This window comes from Onychostoma macrolepis, chromosome 25, assembly GCF_012432095.1.
Source record: "Onychostoma macrolepis isolate SWU-2019 chromosome 25, ASM1243209v1, whole genome shotgun sequence".
NCBI lineage: Eukaryota > Metazoa > Chordata > Actinopteri > Cypriniformes > Cyprinidae > Onychostoma > Onychostoma macrolepis.
Window position 1 is genome coordinate 6,768,519 of NC_081179.1, and position 15,848 is coordinate 6,784,366.

Below are 15,848 nucleotides of genomic sequence, written 5' to 3' on the forward strand. Positions count from 1 at the left end.
CCTCCATCTTTTTCTTACTTTTTGTTAGTTTCAAACAAGTGAAATGTAGTATTCGAGTAAGAAATTGTTAATTTGTATGTGTGTATATATATATATATATTTATGCTTTAAGCAAGAGCCAAACTTTTTTAATCAAAAGACAAAATTATTTTTTGAAACTGTAATTTCCACGAAAAATGATTCAGGTAAGAAATCTCTAGTTCTTCCTAAAATCGCTTTTTACTCCGTTCTTTAAAGTTTAGTTTTAGGTACCCTAAGTCAACCATATTATTAGGCATTGTTAACAGATTTAATTCGTTGCTATCTGCATAACCATATTCATGTAAATATTGTTAAAACTTGACAAAATGTTTTGTTTAGCGTCAAACTACATTTCCCAGCGCACCGTGCCTGTAGTCAGATTGTAGTCCAGAAGCTGTTTTGTAGTCCGGAAGTGTTGCGTTCACTGTCTTGTGGTCGAAGAGCACGAATGAGGTAATTAACGTTTAATTTGAGTTGTAATCCAGTGACAGATGGCGAATAATTCGGATCTGGGCGCTGTTCGCTTCTGCTCTTTGCACGCGTGAGTTTGTTGGCACAGATTAAGAAATAAAGCATGGCAGATGAAGGATTGCAGAAGTGGACAGTTATCGTGCTCACATGTCAACACAAAGACAGTGTTTATGCTTTCCAGAGAGGTGAGTTCATCATTTATTCTCATCGTATGTCTGTGCTTATTTATTAAAAAGAGAGAATATATCTACATTAACGTTATTTAATTCTTGTCGTCTTTGAGGTTTTATTGAATCCATTTGGGCAGCCTTGAAATGTCATGGAACATTAAGATAATGCACAGAAAACTACAAAAAAAGTATTACTCTGGGTTGTTTGGGACTTTATGTTATGGTAATACCAAAGTAGTCTTTAAAGTGTCTTTAGGTGCCACATTATATACCAAATTACTATGGTATTATCATCTGATGCCATCAAAGTACTGTGGTATTACTGTCTATAAGGGTCTAGCTCGCATTAACAGATCTCCAGACCAGGTGTAGGTGAATCTCATGGAGGTTTGTGTGTGTTTCAGAGCTGGAGGTGCGTCAGAAGCGGGGTGTTCTCCCAGCGGATGCTCTGCTGCTGACCGTTCCTGACCCTCACGCCCGGCTGGGCAGCGGCGGGGCCACGCTGAACGCCCTGCTGGTGGCTGCAGAGCACCTGAGCGCCAGAGCTGGATACAGCGTGAGCTTCACTTTACTCTAGACGGCTCTGTGTGTGTGCAGATGGTTGAACGTTTGGAGAGGAATCCTAAAGGATGTGTCAGGATTGCCGAAGGAATTTCTTGAAACTAAAGGATACAAATGGGATAAAATAAAGATCCTTAAAGATTTAAACTACTGTTCAAATGTTTGGAATAATATATTTTTTTAAATATTTTTGAAAAAAGTCTCATGCTCACCAAGGCTGTATTTATTTGGTCAAAAAATACAATAAAAAAATCAATATTGTGAAACTTTTAAAATAACCATTTTCTATTTTAAAATATTTTAAGTATCATGTGACACTGAAGACAAGGCTGCAGAAATTTCAGCTTTGCCATCACAGAAATAAATTACTGTTCAAAATATTTAAATAGAAAAGTGTTATTTAATAATACCAATATTTTACAATATTACTGTTTTTACTGAATTTTTGATCAAATAAATGCATGGTTTGCATAAGAGACTACTTAAAAAAAAAATCTTAATTTTTCTAATAAACTTTTGATTTGTAGTGTAAATATATATAATACTCTTATTTTATAAGACAGAATTTAATGTAAGATCCAAAAACAACTGAAAAATGATTTTATTTGATCTATTATTGTTGTTATTTTCCCATTAGTGTGCTTTAGAGGAAACATACTTAAAACATACTTGAACATGCTTGTTTGTTTGTGTTTAGGTGGTGAACGCAGATGTCCTGGATGAAGCTCACATTCTCATCCTTCACACGGTCTGTAATAAAAAAAGCATTGTAGATGAAGATGATTCTTAAACGTGCTAATAGGTGTATGTGTGTTTTTAGGGCAGAGATTTCCCATGGGACGGCTGCAGCAGGGCTTTCTGCTGGATGCCTGCACAGACATCAGATGCTGTAGGAGGAGCCGTTTGCTGTTTAGACCTGCTGCTGGACTGTCTGTCCACAAAGGTGAGCAGAACACACAGTTATGCGCACACAAATGTACATGAATTCATGCACCTCTCTCTCTCTACATATAAATGTGTATATATATATATATATATATATATATATATGAGTGCATTATTATGCAAATGCATATTTAGTGAAACATCCTGTTGTTTCAGATTTGCGCTGGTTCTCCGCCAGGCGTCTGGGTGTGCAGCACTGATATGATCCTGAATATTCCAACACGACAGCGTGAGCTAATATTTATATAAATCACACATCTAATGCACAAACCAGATATTTAAAAAAGCGTTTGCCTTTTAATTCTGTTGTACAGACAATGTTAGCATCTTGAAAAACACTTCAGGAAGATGTTTTCACTGTTGATTTTATTAATGTCTTTTATTGATTTTCTGTACAGTGATTTCATGGGACGGGTTCTCAGGGGTTCGGGTTGTGGCGTTGCCAGGTGATGTTAGTTTTGCTGTTAATCATGGCGTCTATCTCACTGATGCAGAGGTGCGTTATTGAATATTAGGGAGTTTTTTTTTACAAATTTATTTTTTTATTTTTTTTAATTGCACTTGTGTATCACTTTCTGATAATTTTCAAATTTTTGCTTTTTACAGGCCAGAGTATGTAACATTATCTATAAAGGCTCAAAGGAGAAGATCAGCTGTGCTGCACTGCCTGATGGGAAAGTACCCCTGGTATGAATTTATTTGGTAATGTTTGTTGCTATATGTGTATATAACAACAAAGCACATACATTTACTTTGTTTAAAGATGCATTGGATGTTTGGGTTGCATGTTGAATTGTTTTTGTGATGCTTATTAAATGTGTCTCTGTGGTGTTCAGGTTTCCGGCCCGGTGTTTTTCTCTAGGACTGTGGCAGAGAAACTCTTACAGACTCATGTTACATCACCTTTGGATGGCTGTACGTATCTTGGCATGGATTCGGGCGCTCTACCGCTTGAGGTAAAAACATACACACTGTAGTTCTTTTTCTCTGATTCGTCTCTCCCTCTCATTTTTGCTCTCTCTTGCAGATATCTCTCTTTCTGGATATTCTGCTGTGCCTTTGCTCTGACCTGACAGAGCATGAATTCATCAATGGAGAGAGAACAGGCTGCTCTTCACCCTCCGGACCTCAGGGGGCAGTAGTGAGGAGCGGCCGAGCTGTGCTTTGGAGGACCCTCAGGGGACCCTCCATCTCAATGTGTACTGTTTCACTATTTTTTGCTTATCTCTCCTTTCATTTTCTCTCTGGATTTTGTATATATATATATATATATATATATATATATATATATATATATACATACAGTGAGGAAAATAAGTATTTGAACACCCTGCTATTTTGTAAGTTCTCCCACTTAGAAATCATGGAGGGGTCTGAAATTGTCATCGTAGGTGCATGTCCACTGTGAGAGACATAATCTAAAAAAAAAAATCCAGAAATCACAATGTATGATTTTTTAACTATTTATTTGTATGATACAGCTGCAAATAAGTATTTGAACACCTGAGAAAATCAATGTTAATATTTGGTACAGTAGCCTTTGTTTGCAATTACAGAGGTCAAACGTTTCCTGTAGTTTTTCACCAGGTTTGCACACACTGCAGGATGGATTTTGGCACACTCCTCCACACAGATCTTCTCTAGATCAGTCAGGTTTCTGGCCTGTCGCTGAGAAACACGGAGTTTGAGCTCCCTCCAAAGATTCTCTATTGGGTTTAGGTCTGGAGACTGGCTAGGCCACGCCAGAACCTTGATATGCTTCTTACAGAGCCACTCCTTGGTTATCCTGGCTGTGTGCTTCGGTCATTGTCATGTTGGAAGACCCAGCCTCGACCCATCTTCAATGCTCTAACTGAGGGAAGGAGGTTGTTCCCAAAATCTCGCAATACATGGCCCCGGTCATCCTCTCCTTAATACAGTGCAGTCGCCCATAGATTGACAGTCATGTTTAGCTTCTTCCATTTTCTAATGATTGCTCCAACAGTGGACCTTTTTTCACCAAGCTGCTTGGCAATTTCCCCGTAGCCCTTTCCAGCCTTGTGGAGGTGTACAATTTTGTCTCTAGTGTCTTTGGACAGCTCTTTGGTCTTGGCCATGTTAGTAGTTGGATTCTTACTGATTGTATGGGGTGGACAGGTGTCTTTATGCAGCTAACGACCTCAAACAGGTGCATCTAATTTAGGATAATAAATGGAGTGGAGGTGGACATTTTAAAGGCAGACTAACAGGTCTTTGAGGGTCAGAATTCTAGCTGATAGACAGGTGTTCAAATACTTATTTGCAGCTGTATCATACAAATAAATAGTTACAAAAATCATACATTGTGATTTCTGGATTTTTTTTTTTAGATTATGTCTCTCACAGTGGACATGCACCTACGATGACAATTTCAAACCCTCCATGATTTCTAAGTGGGAGAACTTGCAAAATAGCAGGGTGTTCAAATACTTATTTTCCTCACTGTATATATATATCTGTTTGTCTTGTAAGTCTGTTTGGGATTGGAAAACTAGCCTACTGAATACAGTACCGTGTATATTGGATACTGAAAGGGAAAGTGAAGTGTGGCCACGTATGTTGACCCATACTCCGAATTTGTGCTCTGCATTTAACCCATCCAAGTGAGCACACACACACACCCAGAGCGAGCATAGTGAAACTATGCTTCCAGTTATGTATGCAGTTTATATGCAATGTTCTCTTTTATACTTTTTAAATGCAATGTGCACTTTTGTATTCTTTATATACTATATAATGCAGTATTTGGTTAAATGTAGGCTACATGGGTTTTCCATGCATACTGAAAATCTGTATACTCACAGTATGCATACTGTATATTGCAGAAGCAGTAAGTATAGAGTAGTATGTTATTCTGAACAGCCTCTGTCTGTTTCCAGTGTACATTCCAGATGGTCGCTATGATTATTTGACTCAGTCGGGTCGGGAACATGTCAGTCGTCTGACAGAAACTGGAACTGAGACGATGATTCTCTCTCATATTCAGGTGGGAAATGTTGTGAACATCTGTGGGATTTTTTTTAATAAACCTTTTTAACCTTTTTGCAAAACAATTTCTTTAAAGGATGTGAAGTCTGTGGCAGAAGGCAGCAGGGTGATTAACAGTGTCCTGGAAGGAGATGTTCATGTATCAGAAGGAGCTGTTGTGCAGCACTGCCACCTACAGGTCTGGACAGTTTTAACTTAATCTTAGTCTATTAACTATTTAAAAATATGAAATCAAGACTTCCAAAAACATTCTCACTGAATATCCTGTTTCTATAAACATGACATGAAATATGTTGTGAATATTTGTCTGTGTGGTTTTTCCATATTTGTACAGATTTTCATATTTTCCATCCTGAAAAGTATGACCCACATTTACTGTTATTGTATAAAGCAAAATTTGTATTATTACTATTAATAATTTCTAAATGTTTTTTGATTGTACAGTACCAGTAATACTGTTGAAATAGTAATATATTTTATTGATTTGTTTAATTTAAGTAATAATAAAATATTATTTTGAAAAATGATTTATTATTATGAAGAATTATTATTATTATTATTATTATATTGAATGGCGGGAAAACAGTTTTTCCTTCTTTTTTTTGTCCTTAGCTGATCACATGCCTGAATAATACAGTTATCAAAATGTGCCAATGTCAATCGCAGGGTCCAGTCCAGGTGCATTCTGGGTGCCTGCTGTCAGGGCTTGATTTGACCTCATCATCCTGCGTCCAGCGACTACCCCTGTCCAGTGACATCATCATTCAGGGTCATCGAGTGATGCTGGGAGAGTTAAAGTTAACAGTGTTCACAGCTTTTGGAGCTCATGACAATTTAGAGGTGAGTTTAGAGCCTGTTACTTACATTTAATTTTTTCTATAATTTTGAGAACAATATAAATAAGAATTTATGCTAATTTTACATATTTTATTATACACAGTGTTGGGGGTAATGCATTACAAGTAAGGCGAGTTACGTAATCAGATTACTTTTCCTAAGTAACTATTAAAGTACTTATGCATTACTTTTTATTTTACTTGAAAATATGTTACTTTTTCAAATTAGTAACGACAGTTACTTTTTCCCATTTATTGACTGACAGCTGTCCCCAACATAACGTATTGCTTTCCATAAAAGTAACTAAGTAATGCAATTAGATACTTTTTAGGGAGTAATGCAATATTAATATAATGCATTATTTTTAAGTTAATTTCCCCAACACTGATTATACACTATTTATCTCCACCCAGGCCTGCACTGAAGATGTCAATGCATCATTCCTTAATCAAAAATTGACTGATTTTTACAGTCGGACTGGAATACAGTAAGAAATTTCTACTTTCATAACTCACATTGTAAGACTTTTGACTTTGATTTTTGCAGCGAATACAGGAAGAGCCTAAGCTGCCTAAGTGACTTCACATTTAATTTTTAAAACTGTCACCATTTCATATAGCGTGTCTAACAGATGTGTGTGTGTGTGTGTGTGTGTGTGTTAAAGGCCTCAGTACCTTTGGGGACCTGAGAGGACCGAGTCATGCTGTCTGCTGGACGCCCGATTGTTCCCAGTGTTCATGCCACATTCAGGACCCGCTGGACTAGAGGGTGTTTGTTGGTTTCTGGGTGGCGCTGGTGGTCTGGACAGCTGGAGGGAAGCCTGGAGACTCTCGCTCAGGGATATTCTCATCCTGACGGACCAGCAGACGGAGCTGCGCTGGAGAGAAGAGCTGTTCTTCAGTGTGGGTCGAAGGAGAGCCGTGGACGCTCTGCAGGGCCACATGAATCTCAGTCTACTGCCGTTCTTCAGAGCAGCAGTTCTGGCCGGCCAGCAGGAGGAGCTACTGCAGGTGCTGGACTCTGGTGAGGAGCAAAAGGTGAACAGTGGTTTGCATATGTTGAGTTTTGAGGATACTGATGGTTCTGCTGTTTTCTCAGTGGCTGCAGGCAGCAGTGGTGATCTGGGAGTAGCGGCTCGTTGTCTCGCCTGTATCGCTGATGTCCTCGGCTGTCTGGCTGGAGAGGGTAAAGGTGGTTTGCGCAGCGGTCCAGCGGCGAATCCATCATGGGCTCCTGCTTTTAAGCTCCTAGAAGAGGGAAACTTACCTGCAGGTGTCCAAGAACTGGCCAATCAAAGAAAGCACTGGCTCAGCAGGTCAGAACTTAAAAAAAAAAAAAAGTATAAATTTGAGAGTTGTAACCTGAGAATGTTTGATTTGTCGCTGCTTTCTAAAGACCAGATTTGTTGGTGAGAGCCGCCAGGCATTATGAGGGGGCGGGACAGATACTGCTGCGGAAGGCAGTGATGTCAGCGCGTGAGTTTGTGTTCATTGGTCGAGGAGAAATGCCGCCCATGGGCGAGTGGCAGGAAGTGGAGTGTCCTGCTCGACTGGATCTGTCAGGTGTGAACAGCTTTCTTCATTTCAGCTGATCATTGAGTTCTGTGTTTGTTTGTCAGTGATGTGTGGCATTTGGAGTTGAACCGAGAATGCCTTTTTAAATGGAGGTTCAGTTTTTGAATTTAAACTGAATGCAGAATTGCAATACAAAATTGCTCAAAAGTGACAGTTAAGACATTTAGAATATGTTACAAATAAACAATGTTCTTTTGAACTTTCTATTCATCAAAGAATCCTGAATACAACTATTAGGCAGCATAACTGTTTTCAACATTGATAATAATAAGAAATGTTTCTTGTGATTTCTGAAGGATCATGTGACACTGAAGAATGGAGTAATGATGCTGAAAATTCAACTTTGCGTCACAGGAATAAATTACATTTTAAAATCTATTCAAATATAAAAAGTTATACTAAATTGTGGTAATATTTCACAATATTACAGTTTTTACTGCATTTTTATCAAATAAATGCAGCCTTGCTGAGCATAAGAGACTTTTTCAACAGTAGTGCAGATGTATTTAGTTTATATATTTCATTCTGTTTAATAGATTATCTTTTGTTGACTAAAACGTAAGTGTTCTTCATTTTCCAGAATGCCTTTCCTATTTTGAATTTCTTTGAAATGCAGTAAATTTCTCTTCATGTTGAGTAAAATTCATCTCAAAAGGATTTAGGTTTTCTTGGGTCTTTGACAGTGTGTTTGAATGCGTCGTCAGGTGGCTGGAGTGACACTCCTCCTATAGCGTTTGAACATGGTGGACTGGTGGTCAATGTGGCCATCAAGGTGGATGGGAAACGTCCGATTGGTGCTCGAGTTCGGCGCGTTCCAGAGCCTCGTCTGCTGTTGGTCAGTAGCAGCGGTGAACCGGCCTGCAGCATCTCCACAGAAACACTCTGTGAGGATCTCACTGACCTGGAAGACTATTGCCAGCCTCACGCTCCGGGTGAGAGGACGAGTGTTGAATATGCTGTGAGATCTGACAGTCTGAAACATCAACACAGTGCACAACACATTTTTGTTCTTAAGAATGTTTCGATGTTGAACGTAAATGTACAAATATCTGTAAATAATTAAAATTTTGTGTTTGTGTTGTAGGTGCTCTGCTGAAAGCAGTGTGTGTGTGCAGTGAGCTGGTGTGTGTGTCGTCTCCTGTCTCTCTGAAAGAGCAGCTGTTACAGCGCTGGGGTGGTGGACTGGAGATCCACAGCTGGTCTTCACTGCCACATGGATCTGGTCTCGGTGCGTAAATCACAGAGTAACTTCACTGTTTAAATATACAGTAATAGTTTTTAGGATTAACACACTCAAGACATCTCCATATAAATGGGAACAAAAGACAGAACTGTAATGTATAATGACATCTAGATAATAAAATAGTAATAAAATATAATATAATTTTTAAAAAAAATCATAATTAAATTGTGTGTGTTTCTAGGCACCAGCAGTATCCTGGCAGGTGCAGCTCTTGCAGCAGTGTACAGATGTACAGGACGGAGCTACGACACAAACTCTCTCATTCATGATGTGCTTTATCTGGAGCAGATACTCACCACTGGTACAAGAGATGTTTTTATTCTCATAATGGGACACATCACATCATTTCTAGACAAATATAGGGTTTTACTGGGCTTTGAAACTTGACTGAACAGGAGTTAAAATTTTCTAACAAGCTGAATTTGAAGGAATGTTGTATTTTTGATTTTTGTTGCTGTGTTTCAGGTGGAGGATGGCAGGACCAGGTTGGTGGGCTGTTTGGAGGAGTGAAACTGGCCCGATCTGCAGCTCAGTTACCGCTGAGAGTGGAAGTAGAACAGCTCTCTCTGACTGAAGACTTCCTGTCTATCCTGCAGCAGCATCTTCTTCTGGTTTACACTGGAAAGACACGTTTAGCGCGGAACCTGCTGCAGGTACGAGCGGCTGATGGTGACGCTCAGACTTCATGAACACTGTGTTGTGTTTCACTGGATCACTGTGTGTGTGCAGGACGTGGTGCGGAGCTGGTACGCACGTTTACCCTCCATCGTACAGAACGCAGAGCAGCTGGTGACCAATGCAGAGGAGTGTGCCGAAGCCTGCAGAGACGGTGAGAGAGAGAAACTCTTATTAATAATAATATTATTATGATATTTCAGTTGACTCTTTTACAGGGTTTCCGCGGGTCCTTAAAAAGTCTTAAAATGTCTTAAATTTACTTTATCAAATTTAAGGTCATAAAAAGTCTTAAATTGTACAAGAAAGTCTTAATTATGATTTCAAGAGGTCTTAAATTTGGGTACAGACCAGAATCACGATGCAGCTTAATGTGACAATTAAACTTCAAAAAGCTATAAATAAATATGAGCGCAGCACGTTTCAAAGTCCCGTGCTGCTTTGTGTTCTGCTGTTACCGCGGAAACCGTTCGAAAGCGCCTCCTGCTGGCAGAGAATGAATGCGCATGTTCAATAAGGCTGTTGTTGTGAGTAGTGTATTCATGCAATACCAGAGGCTGTAGTTTCAGAACCGGATTTCTAGGACCCTATATATATATTTTTTTTTAATTATTTTATTTATTTATTTTTTGTATGTATGTATTATGTCAGGTCTTCCAGTCAGTTCTATCAAACCTTTACAATTAATCCAGAACATGCAGCAAGATTAATTTTTAATGAGCCAAAAATAATGTAAGAAAGAATGAAGAACATCACACCTCTGTTTATCAATTTGCACTGGCTACCAATAGCTACGACCACTGGCTCTGCACCCTTTACCTAAATTAATTACTTCAGACTTATGTGCCTCTAGAAGCTTACGTTCTGCAAGTGAACGTCGCTTTATTGTACCATCCCAAAGAGGCACAAAATCACTTTCACTGACTTTTACATTAACTGTTCCCTCCTGGTGGAATGACCTGCCCAACTCAATCCCAGCAGCTGAGTACTTAGCCATCTTCAAGAATCGGCTAAAAACACATCTCTTCCATCTTTATTTGACCCTCTAACTCTAGCACTCTCTATTCTAATTCTATTCTTTAAAAAAAAAAAAAAAAAAACCTTGCTATGTGTACTGCATTAAGCTAACTGAGACTTGTTATAGCACTTGCATACCATTGCTCTTTTGTTGATTTTGATTGCTTCCATTGTCCTCATTTAGAAGTCGCTTTGGATAAAAGCATCTTCTAAATGACCAAATATTAGTGGCTCATACTATTTTATAGCACTTGCTATTCAATTCTGTATATTATTATTTTTTAAGGAATTATGTAGTTGTTTAATTGTATACACTTAATTATTGTCCTAACCAACTCCTAACCCTAAACATACCCGTTGGTAACCCTCTTGAAATATTTAACCTAATTTATTTCAATATATTCTATATATTCTGGTTTTAAATTCAGTTTTCTTGGAAAGAAAGACTTGTGTCTGTAAGAGACTTCAGTTCATTAGCCGCAGCGCTTCATGTCTGATGTATGACAAACTTAAAGTGCAGTAAATGGTAAAACACTTGCGGTACAAATTGGTGTGATTATTAGTACTTCAATAAATGTAAAATAATTTGAATACAAATACTAATTTACAACATCCAGCATCACAATGAACTGTTTTGCACAGCTAAAAAGGCTAAATGGAGATTGCTGACTCCCCCTCAAATGGTTCACGCTAGCTCTTACATTAAAAATAAGATGGAAAGATAAAAAATGAATAGTTTCCATGGATCTAGTCTTTGCATCTGTTTGTTTGTTTAATGTTTGAATCAGGTCTCCTCCGTTGGAGTAGATAGCGCTGTCCCAAAAAATAGGGTCCTAGAACTGCAGCCTCCGGTATTGCAGGAACATTAGGTTTTTTGTTCAGACCAATGTGAAAATCGACCCATGTTTTTACCCTGCAAACACGCAGAGCTGTAAATGTGAACTGGTGGGTCAATAAGAAGATAATTCATTATAAAAATCTAAACAGTAAAATGTGTTTGTATGTTATTTAATTAATATAATAATTTATTGCTAATACTTGTTTAAATTAATGTAATTAATATTTTTGACTCATCCATTTTCTTAAAAAATGGTTTAAAGGCTGAAATGTGAAGTGTATCATTTTATAAAACGTTTTGTTTTCCTGAACACTTATATCTGAACTGTAAATCATGCTTTTTACAGTCATTTTACAGTTTAATAGTTTACCATAGACATTGCCCTACCCTGATCATATGGTATTAATTTTATTTGTGCAGGTCTTAAAAAGGTCTTAAATTTGAGCTTAAAAATCCTGCAGAAACCCTGTTTTATTTGGTTCTCTCTCTCAGGATCTCTCGTCAGATTGGGGGAGTGTATGAACACATACTGGCAGCAGAAGAAGCTGATGGCTCCAGGCTGTGAGCCGGCGGCCGTGAGATTCATGATGAACGCACTTCAGCCGCTGAGTTTAGGACAGAGTCTGGCAGGAGCAGGAGGAGGAGGATTCCTGTTCTTACTCACCCGTGAGCCGCAGCAGAAGGAAGCAGTGAGAGAGATTCTCACAAACATACAGGTGAGTCAAAGAAACTGCTTCAGTCACTACAGAACGAGAACATGTGTGTACAGAACGAAATGTGAAGAAGGTTGTGTTTAACCCTAAGCTGTGAGGTGACTGGTTTCATGGTCTCTGAACGGTTTCTGTGTGTGTTTAGTGTCCTAAAACAAATGACCTAACTTTTAATTTACCTATAAATAAAACGGAAAAACATAAATGGTTCAATGGTAAAATTCTGAATGTTGTTGGTTCTGCTGTTGTGTTTGACAGGGCATTGGTTCCTTCAGTGTTCATTCAGTGGAGCTGGATATGGATGGGATCTCAATCATTCAGAAGAGCTCTGAACATCCTGAACAACAGCAGATGACATAAATCTGAGTGCCTTGTAAATATCAATTAAATTAGTGTTATTTCTGTAAATGTAACATTTATTAGTATTTGCATTTCATATGTTTTAACTATGTTTAAACTATTATTTTAAGAAAGTTGCCATGTTGTACTCTGGCCTTTGGATCTTGTACTCGTTTATTGGCTGTATAAAAATACAAGTACTTAGATGGAGAATAAAAGATGAAATAACATGTCTGCTACTACTCTGCTTCCTAAAGAGCAGTGGTGTCTCATATTTTATTGCAGTCAATGCAGTTTTGGAAAGAATCGATTAAATCTGTATGTGTTTGAAAATGTACAGATGTAACCCCCCCTTTGCAAGTTTTAACATTTTCACATAAATACATAAATGTAATTTAATTACCCATTTTTTCTTAGCAACTGTAACCGATTACAGTTACATTTATTTTGTAATCCAATTACATAATTCAGTTACATGTAACTAGTTACTCCCCAACACTACTAGTTAGCTGGACAGTTTATGCAACTGTCCAGAACTAGCAGGCTGTGAAGGTAAGGGAGGACTGCAGAGCTCTATTGCAAATGTACACACCTCCAACAAGTGTTTACCCATAATATGTACATAGTATATAATACCTTTCTATTTCTTAATGAGTCTTATGTCCAAAGTGTAGCTACAACTGTACAATAAGTTTATACCTGAAAAGATATATTATCACTGAGATTTGACTTAAAGACAACAGGTTAAAACCATGGATTTCATCTTAAGTTTATAGCTTGTTTAGTAGTGCTTAATGTATCCACTTATTTTAATTCAATTTTAACTTGTGAAGGAGAGACTGGTTTAGGTTACTTTCTGAATGTCTAAATTGTTCTCGACACTTTCTCGTGCCGACTGCTGTAAAGTTTTGTGCTTACGGTCAAACTGAAAGTAAAGACTGGTCTGCTGGTGGGACTAATACTGTGAAACTCCGACTGAAGTAAAATGGACTTCGGTAAGCATTTATTCTCTTGAAAATTGTCTCCTTTTCACTCATAGTAAACATTACTTTTGTAACACTTTGGAATAAGATCATATTAATTAACGATAGCAAATGGATTAACTAACTATAAACAATACACCTGTTACAGCGTTTATGTTTTCTATAGTTAATAAAGAAATATAGCCTAACTTCATTGTTAGATCATGTTATCTCAGGTCCATTAAATAATAATACAAACTTTTGATTTTAGTCATATATTATAAAGTGAATGCTGAAATGAACAGTATTTTTAATTAGGTAGCCTAATTAGTTCAAGTTAACTTATGTTGAAATTTGAACCTTATTGTAAAGGGTTATACTTTTAATTACACTGTTCACGGTTTCATTTTCATATTAGTCTAAAGATAAGGCTTTTAAATCTTGGTTTAAGAATATAATCGCGTATTCTTTGTGATCTGATTTGCAACGACACTTAAATGCGCTCTCTTTCTCTGTGTATTATGAAAAACAGGCAAGACATTATTAACTATATGGATGATATTTACCGCGGATTTAAAAGCTGAACACCGTTAATGAACGATACATTGTTAGTCATACATTTGTTGGTCAAGAATGCTTCAAACGGATTATTTCATGTACATTGTTTAGTATTCAAACATACTGGCAAACATACAGTCAGAGGCGGACAAAGTACAACTTGAGTGAAAGTACTAATATGGTCAAATATTAGGGACATTCTAAAACGCTTAACGTGGCTTAACGTACCTAAACATCGACCAGGGAACCCCAAATTTCTGTCAAACCTTACTTGTAATAAACACTAACTACTGTCAAAAGAAGGAGCCCTTATTCCACAGATAAAGTGAATAATTTCACGTTAAGCGTTTTCTCCCCCATAGAAGTCCATTATAAGGAAACAGCTTAAAGTACCTTAACAACGACCGGGGAAAACCAAATTTTTGTCAAATTTTACTTATGATAAACACTTTCTGCTGTCAAAAGAACGAGCTCTTATTCAGCGTCTAAAGTGAATAATTTAATGTTAAGCGTTCTCCACCAAGTCCATTATAAGGAAACAGCTTAACGTGATATTATTCACTTTATACGATGAATAAGAGCTCTTTTTTTGACAGCAGAAAGTGTTTATTATAAGTACAATTTGACAGAAGTTTGTTTTCCCCCGGTCATTGCTAAGGTAGCCTATACCTTACGTTAAGCTGTTTCCTTGTAATAGACTTCTATGGTGGAGAACGCTTAACATGAAGTTATTCACTTTATACGCTAAATAAGACCTTCTTTTGACAGCAGAAAGTGTTTATCATAAGTAAAATTTGACAGAAATTTGGTTTTCCCCGGTCGTTGTTAAGGTACGCTAAGCCACATTAAGCTGTTTCCTTATAATGGACTTCTATGGGGGAGAAAACGCTTAACGTGAAATTATTCACTTTATCTGTGGAATAAGGGCTCGTTCTTTTGACAGTAGTTAGTGTTTATTACAAGTAAGGTTTGACAGAAATTTGGGGTTCCCTGGTCGATGTTTAGGTACGTTAAGCCACGTTAAGCGTTTTTCACGTTAAGCGTTTTAGAATGTCCCAAATATTAGCTAGGCTACTCCATTACAAGTGAAAGTTGTTAAAACAGATTTTTACTTAAGTAAAAGTACATACTTGCTTTTAAAAGTAGGGTGAATTTGGGTAATCTGGGACACCTAAACTCCAGTGTGTTTATTTCCTGTTCTAATCAAATTTAGTCAACAGGACTTTTACTATAATTTTAGCATGGATGTCATGTGACAAAAATCACATGACTTCATGGGGGTGATTCCACAGAAAGGGGCGGGGCATTTGTCAATCAAGAAGCTCCCCTGGGAACTGCATGACAAGGTCAATGACATAGGATTCTGACTAGATTAACTAGATTAATGTTAAGGACATAAATCTGTCATAAATAAGACAATGTTCCAAATTGTTGTCAAATTATGTTTGTGATCTATTCAAGCAACAAAATATGTATTAAAGTGTTGAAAATGTGTTTTAGTTTTTTTTCTTTCAAACATTTTTTTGTTGTCCCACATTATCAAATATGATTGAGAATGTGGGACAGCATGCTTTGGGTAATCTGGGACAGTCTTCAAATGGGGGAAATATGCATTTAGGGACTTTATAAATCTAATGACAAGGGTTAATATACGCCACAATGACAAATGGGTGTTAATTCTGGAGGTTATAACATTAGCACACGTTCACAGTAGCTAGCAGCTAGCTAAAGCAGCTAGCTAGAGAGATGCTACAGAGATGGAATCTGGGAAACATATTCCGATAGCAAGCAAAGGTATCAAGATGAATTAAACTGTTAATTTCATTTCCCAAATTCCCAGTTAGTTTAGTAAATACAACGGTTCAAATCACTGAGCAGGAGGGGGATCTGCGCCCAGGCCAGTTCACAATGTTCTGTTCAC

The 15,848-nt window shown here is 37.5% G+C and overlaps 2 protein-coding genes and 1 long non-coding RNA gene across 4 annotated transcripts in view; 2 read left to right on the top strand and 1 right to left on the bottom strand.

The window, feature by feature from the left end:
• Window positions 1-75: 75 nt before the first annotated feature.
• On the top strand, window positions 76-12,641 carry LOC131534059 (L-fucose kinase). 2 transcript variants are annotated; one of them, XM_058766699.1, is made up of 23 exons: window positions 80-677; window positions 1,067-1,218; window positions 1,921-1,971; window positions 2,044-2,166; window positions 2,325-2,397; window positions 2,567-2,664; window positions 2,775-2,855; window positions 3,005-3,124; window positions 3,196-3,367; window positions 5,066-5,172; window positions 5,251-5,352; window positions 5,841-6,014; window positions 6,425-6,498; window positions 6,676-7,034; window positions 7,110-7,326; window positions 7,407-7,573; window positions 8,290-8,517; window positions 8,670-8,813; window positions 9,010-9,129; window positions 9,294-9,481; window positions 9,558-9,657; window positions 11,851-12,074; window positions 12,327-12,641. In XM_058766699.1, exons 1-23 carry the CDS (start codon window positions 596-598, stop codon window positions 12,426-12,428), a joined length of 3,258 nt encoding a protein of 1,085 aa, XP_058622682.1. In that variant the 5' UTR covers window positions 80-595; the 3' UTR covers window positions 12,429-12,641. The 2 variants fall into 2 exon arrangements, with proteins under 2 accessions (XP_058622680.1, XP_058622682.1); XM_058766697.1 differs by having other exon boundaries at window positions 76-677; window positions 6,676-7,326.
• On the bottom strand, window positions 1,186-6,820 carry LOC131534091 (uncharacterized). The gene is made up of 3 exons (XR_009269305.1): window positions 6,686-6,820; window positions 1,893-1,973; window positions 1,186-1,324 (listed from the first exon to the last, which is right to left on the bottom strand). It is a non-coding gene; the product is annotated as an uncharacterized LOC131534091 (long non-coding RNA).
• Window positions 12,642-12,782: 141 nt separating the features above from the next.
• The window catches only part of LOC131533836 (uncharacterized), a 59,084-nt gene continuing 56,018 nt past the window's right edge, over window positions 12,783-15,848 (top strand). The window contains 1 exon segment of the mRNA XM_058766268.1: window positions 12,783-13,402. Within this exon segment, the coding sequence (XP_058622251.1) occupies window positions 13,393-13,402 (10 nt within the window). The 5' untranslated portion in view covers window positions 12,783-13,392.

What these genes read in the sequence shown, in the direction of transcription:
- LOC131534059 (XM_058766697.1), top strand. Translation starts at nt 596, where the DNA reads ATGGCAGATGAAGGATTGCAGAAGTGGACAGTTATCGTGCTCACATGT. An exon ending in CTGATGGGAAAGTACCCCTG is followed by an intron (nt 2,856 to 3,004) that starts GTATGAATTTAT and finishes TGTGGTGTTCAG; the next exon opens with GTTTCCGGCCCGGTGTTTTT. An exon ending in TGCAGCACTGCCACCTACAG is followed by an intron (nt 5,353 to 5,840) that starts GTCTGGACAGTT and finishes TGTCAATCGCAG; the next exon opens with GGTCCAGTCCAGGTGCATTC.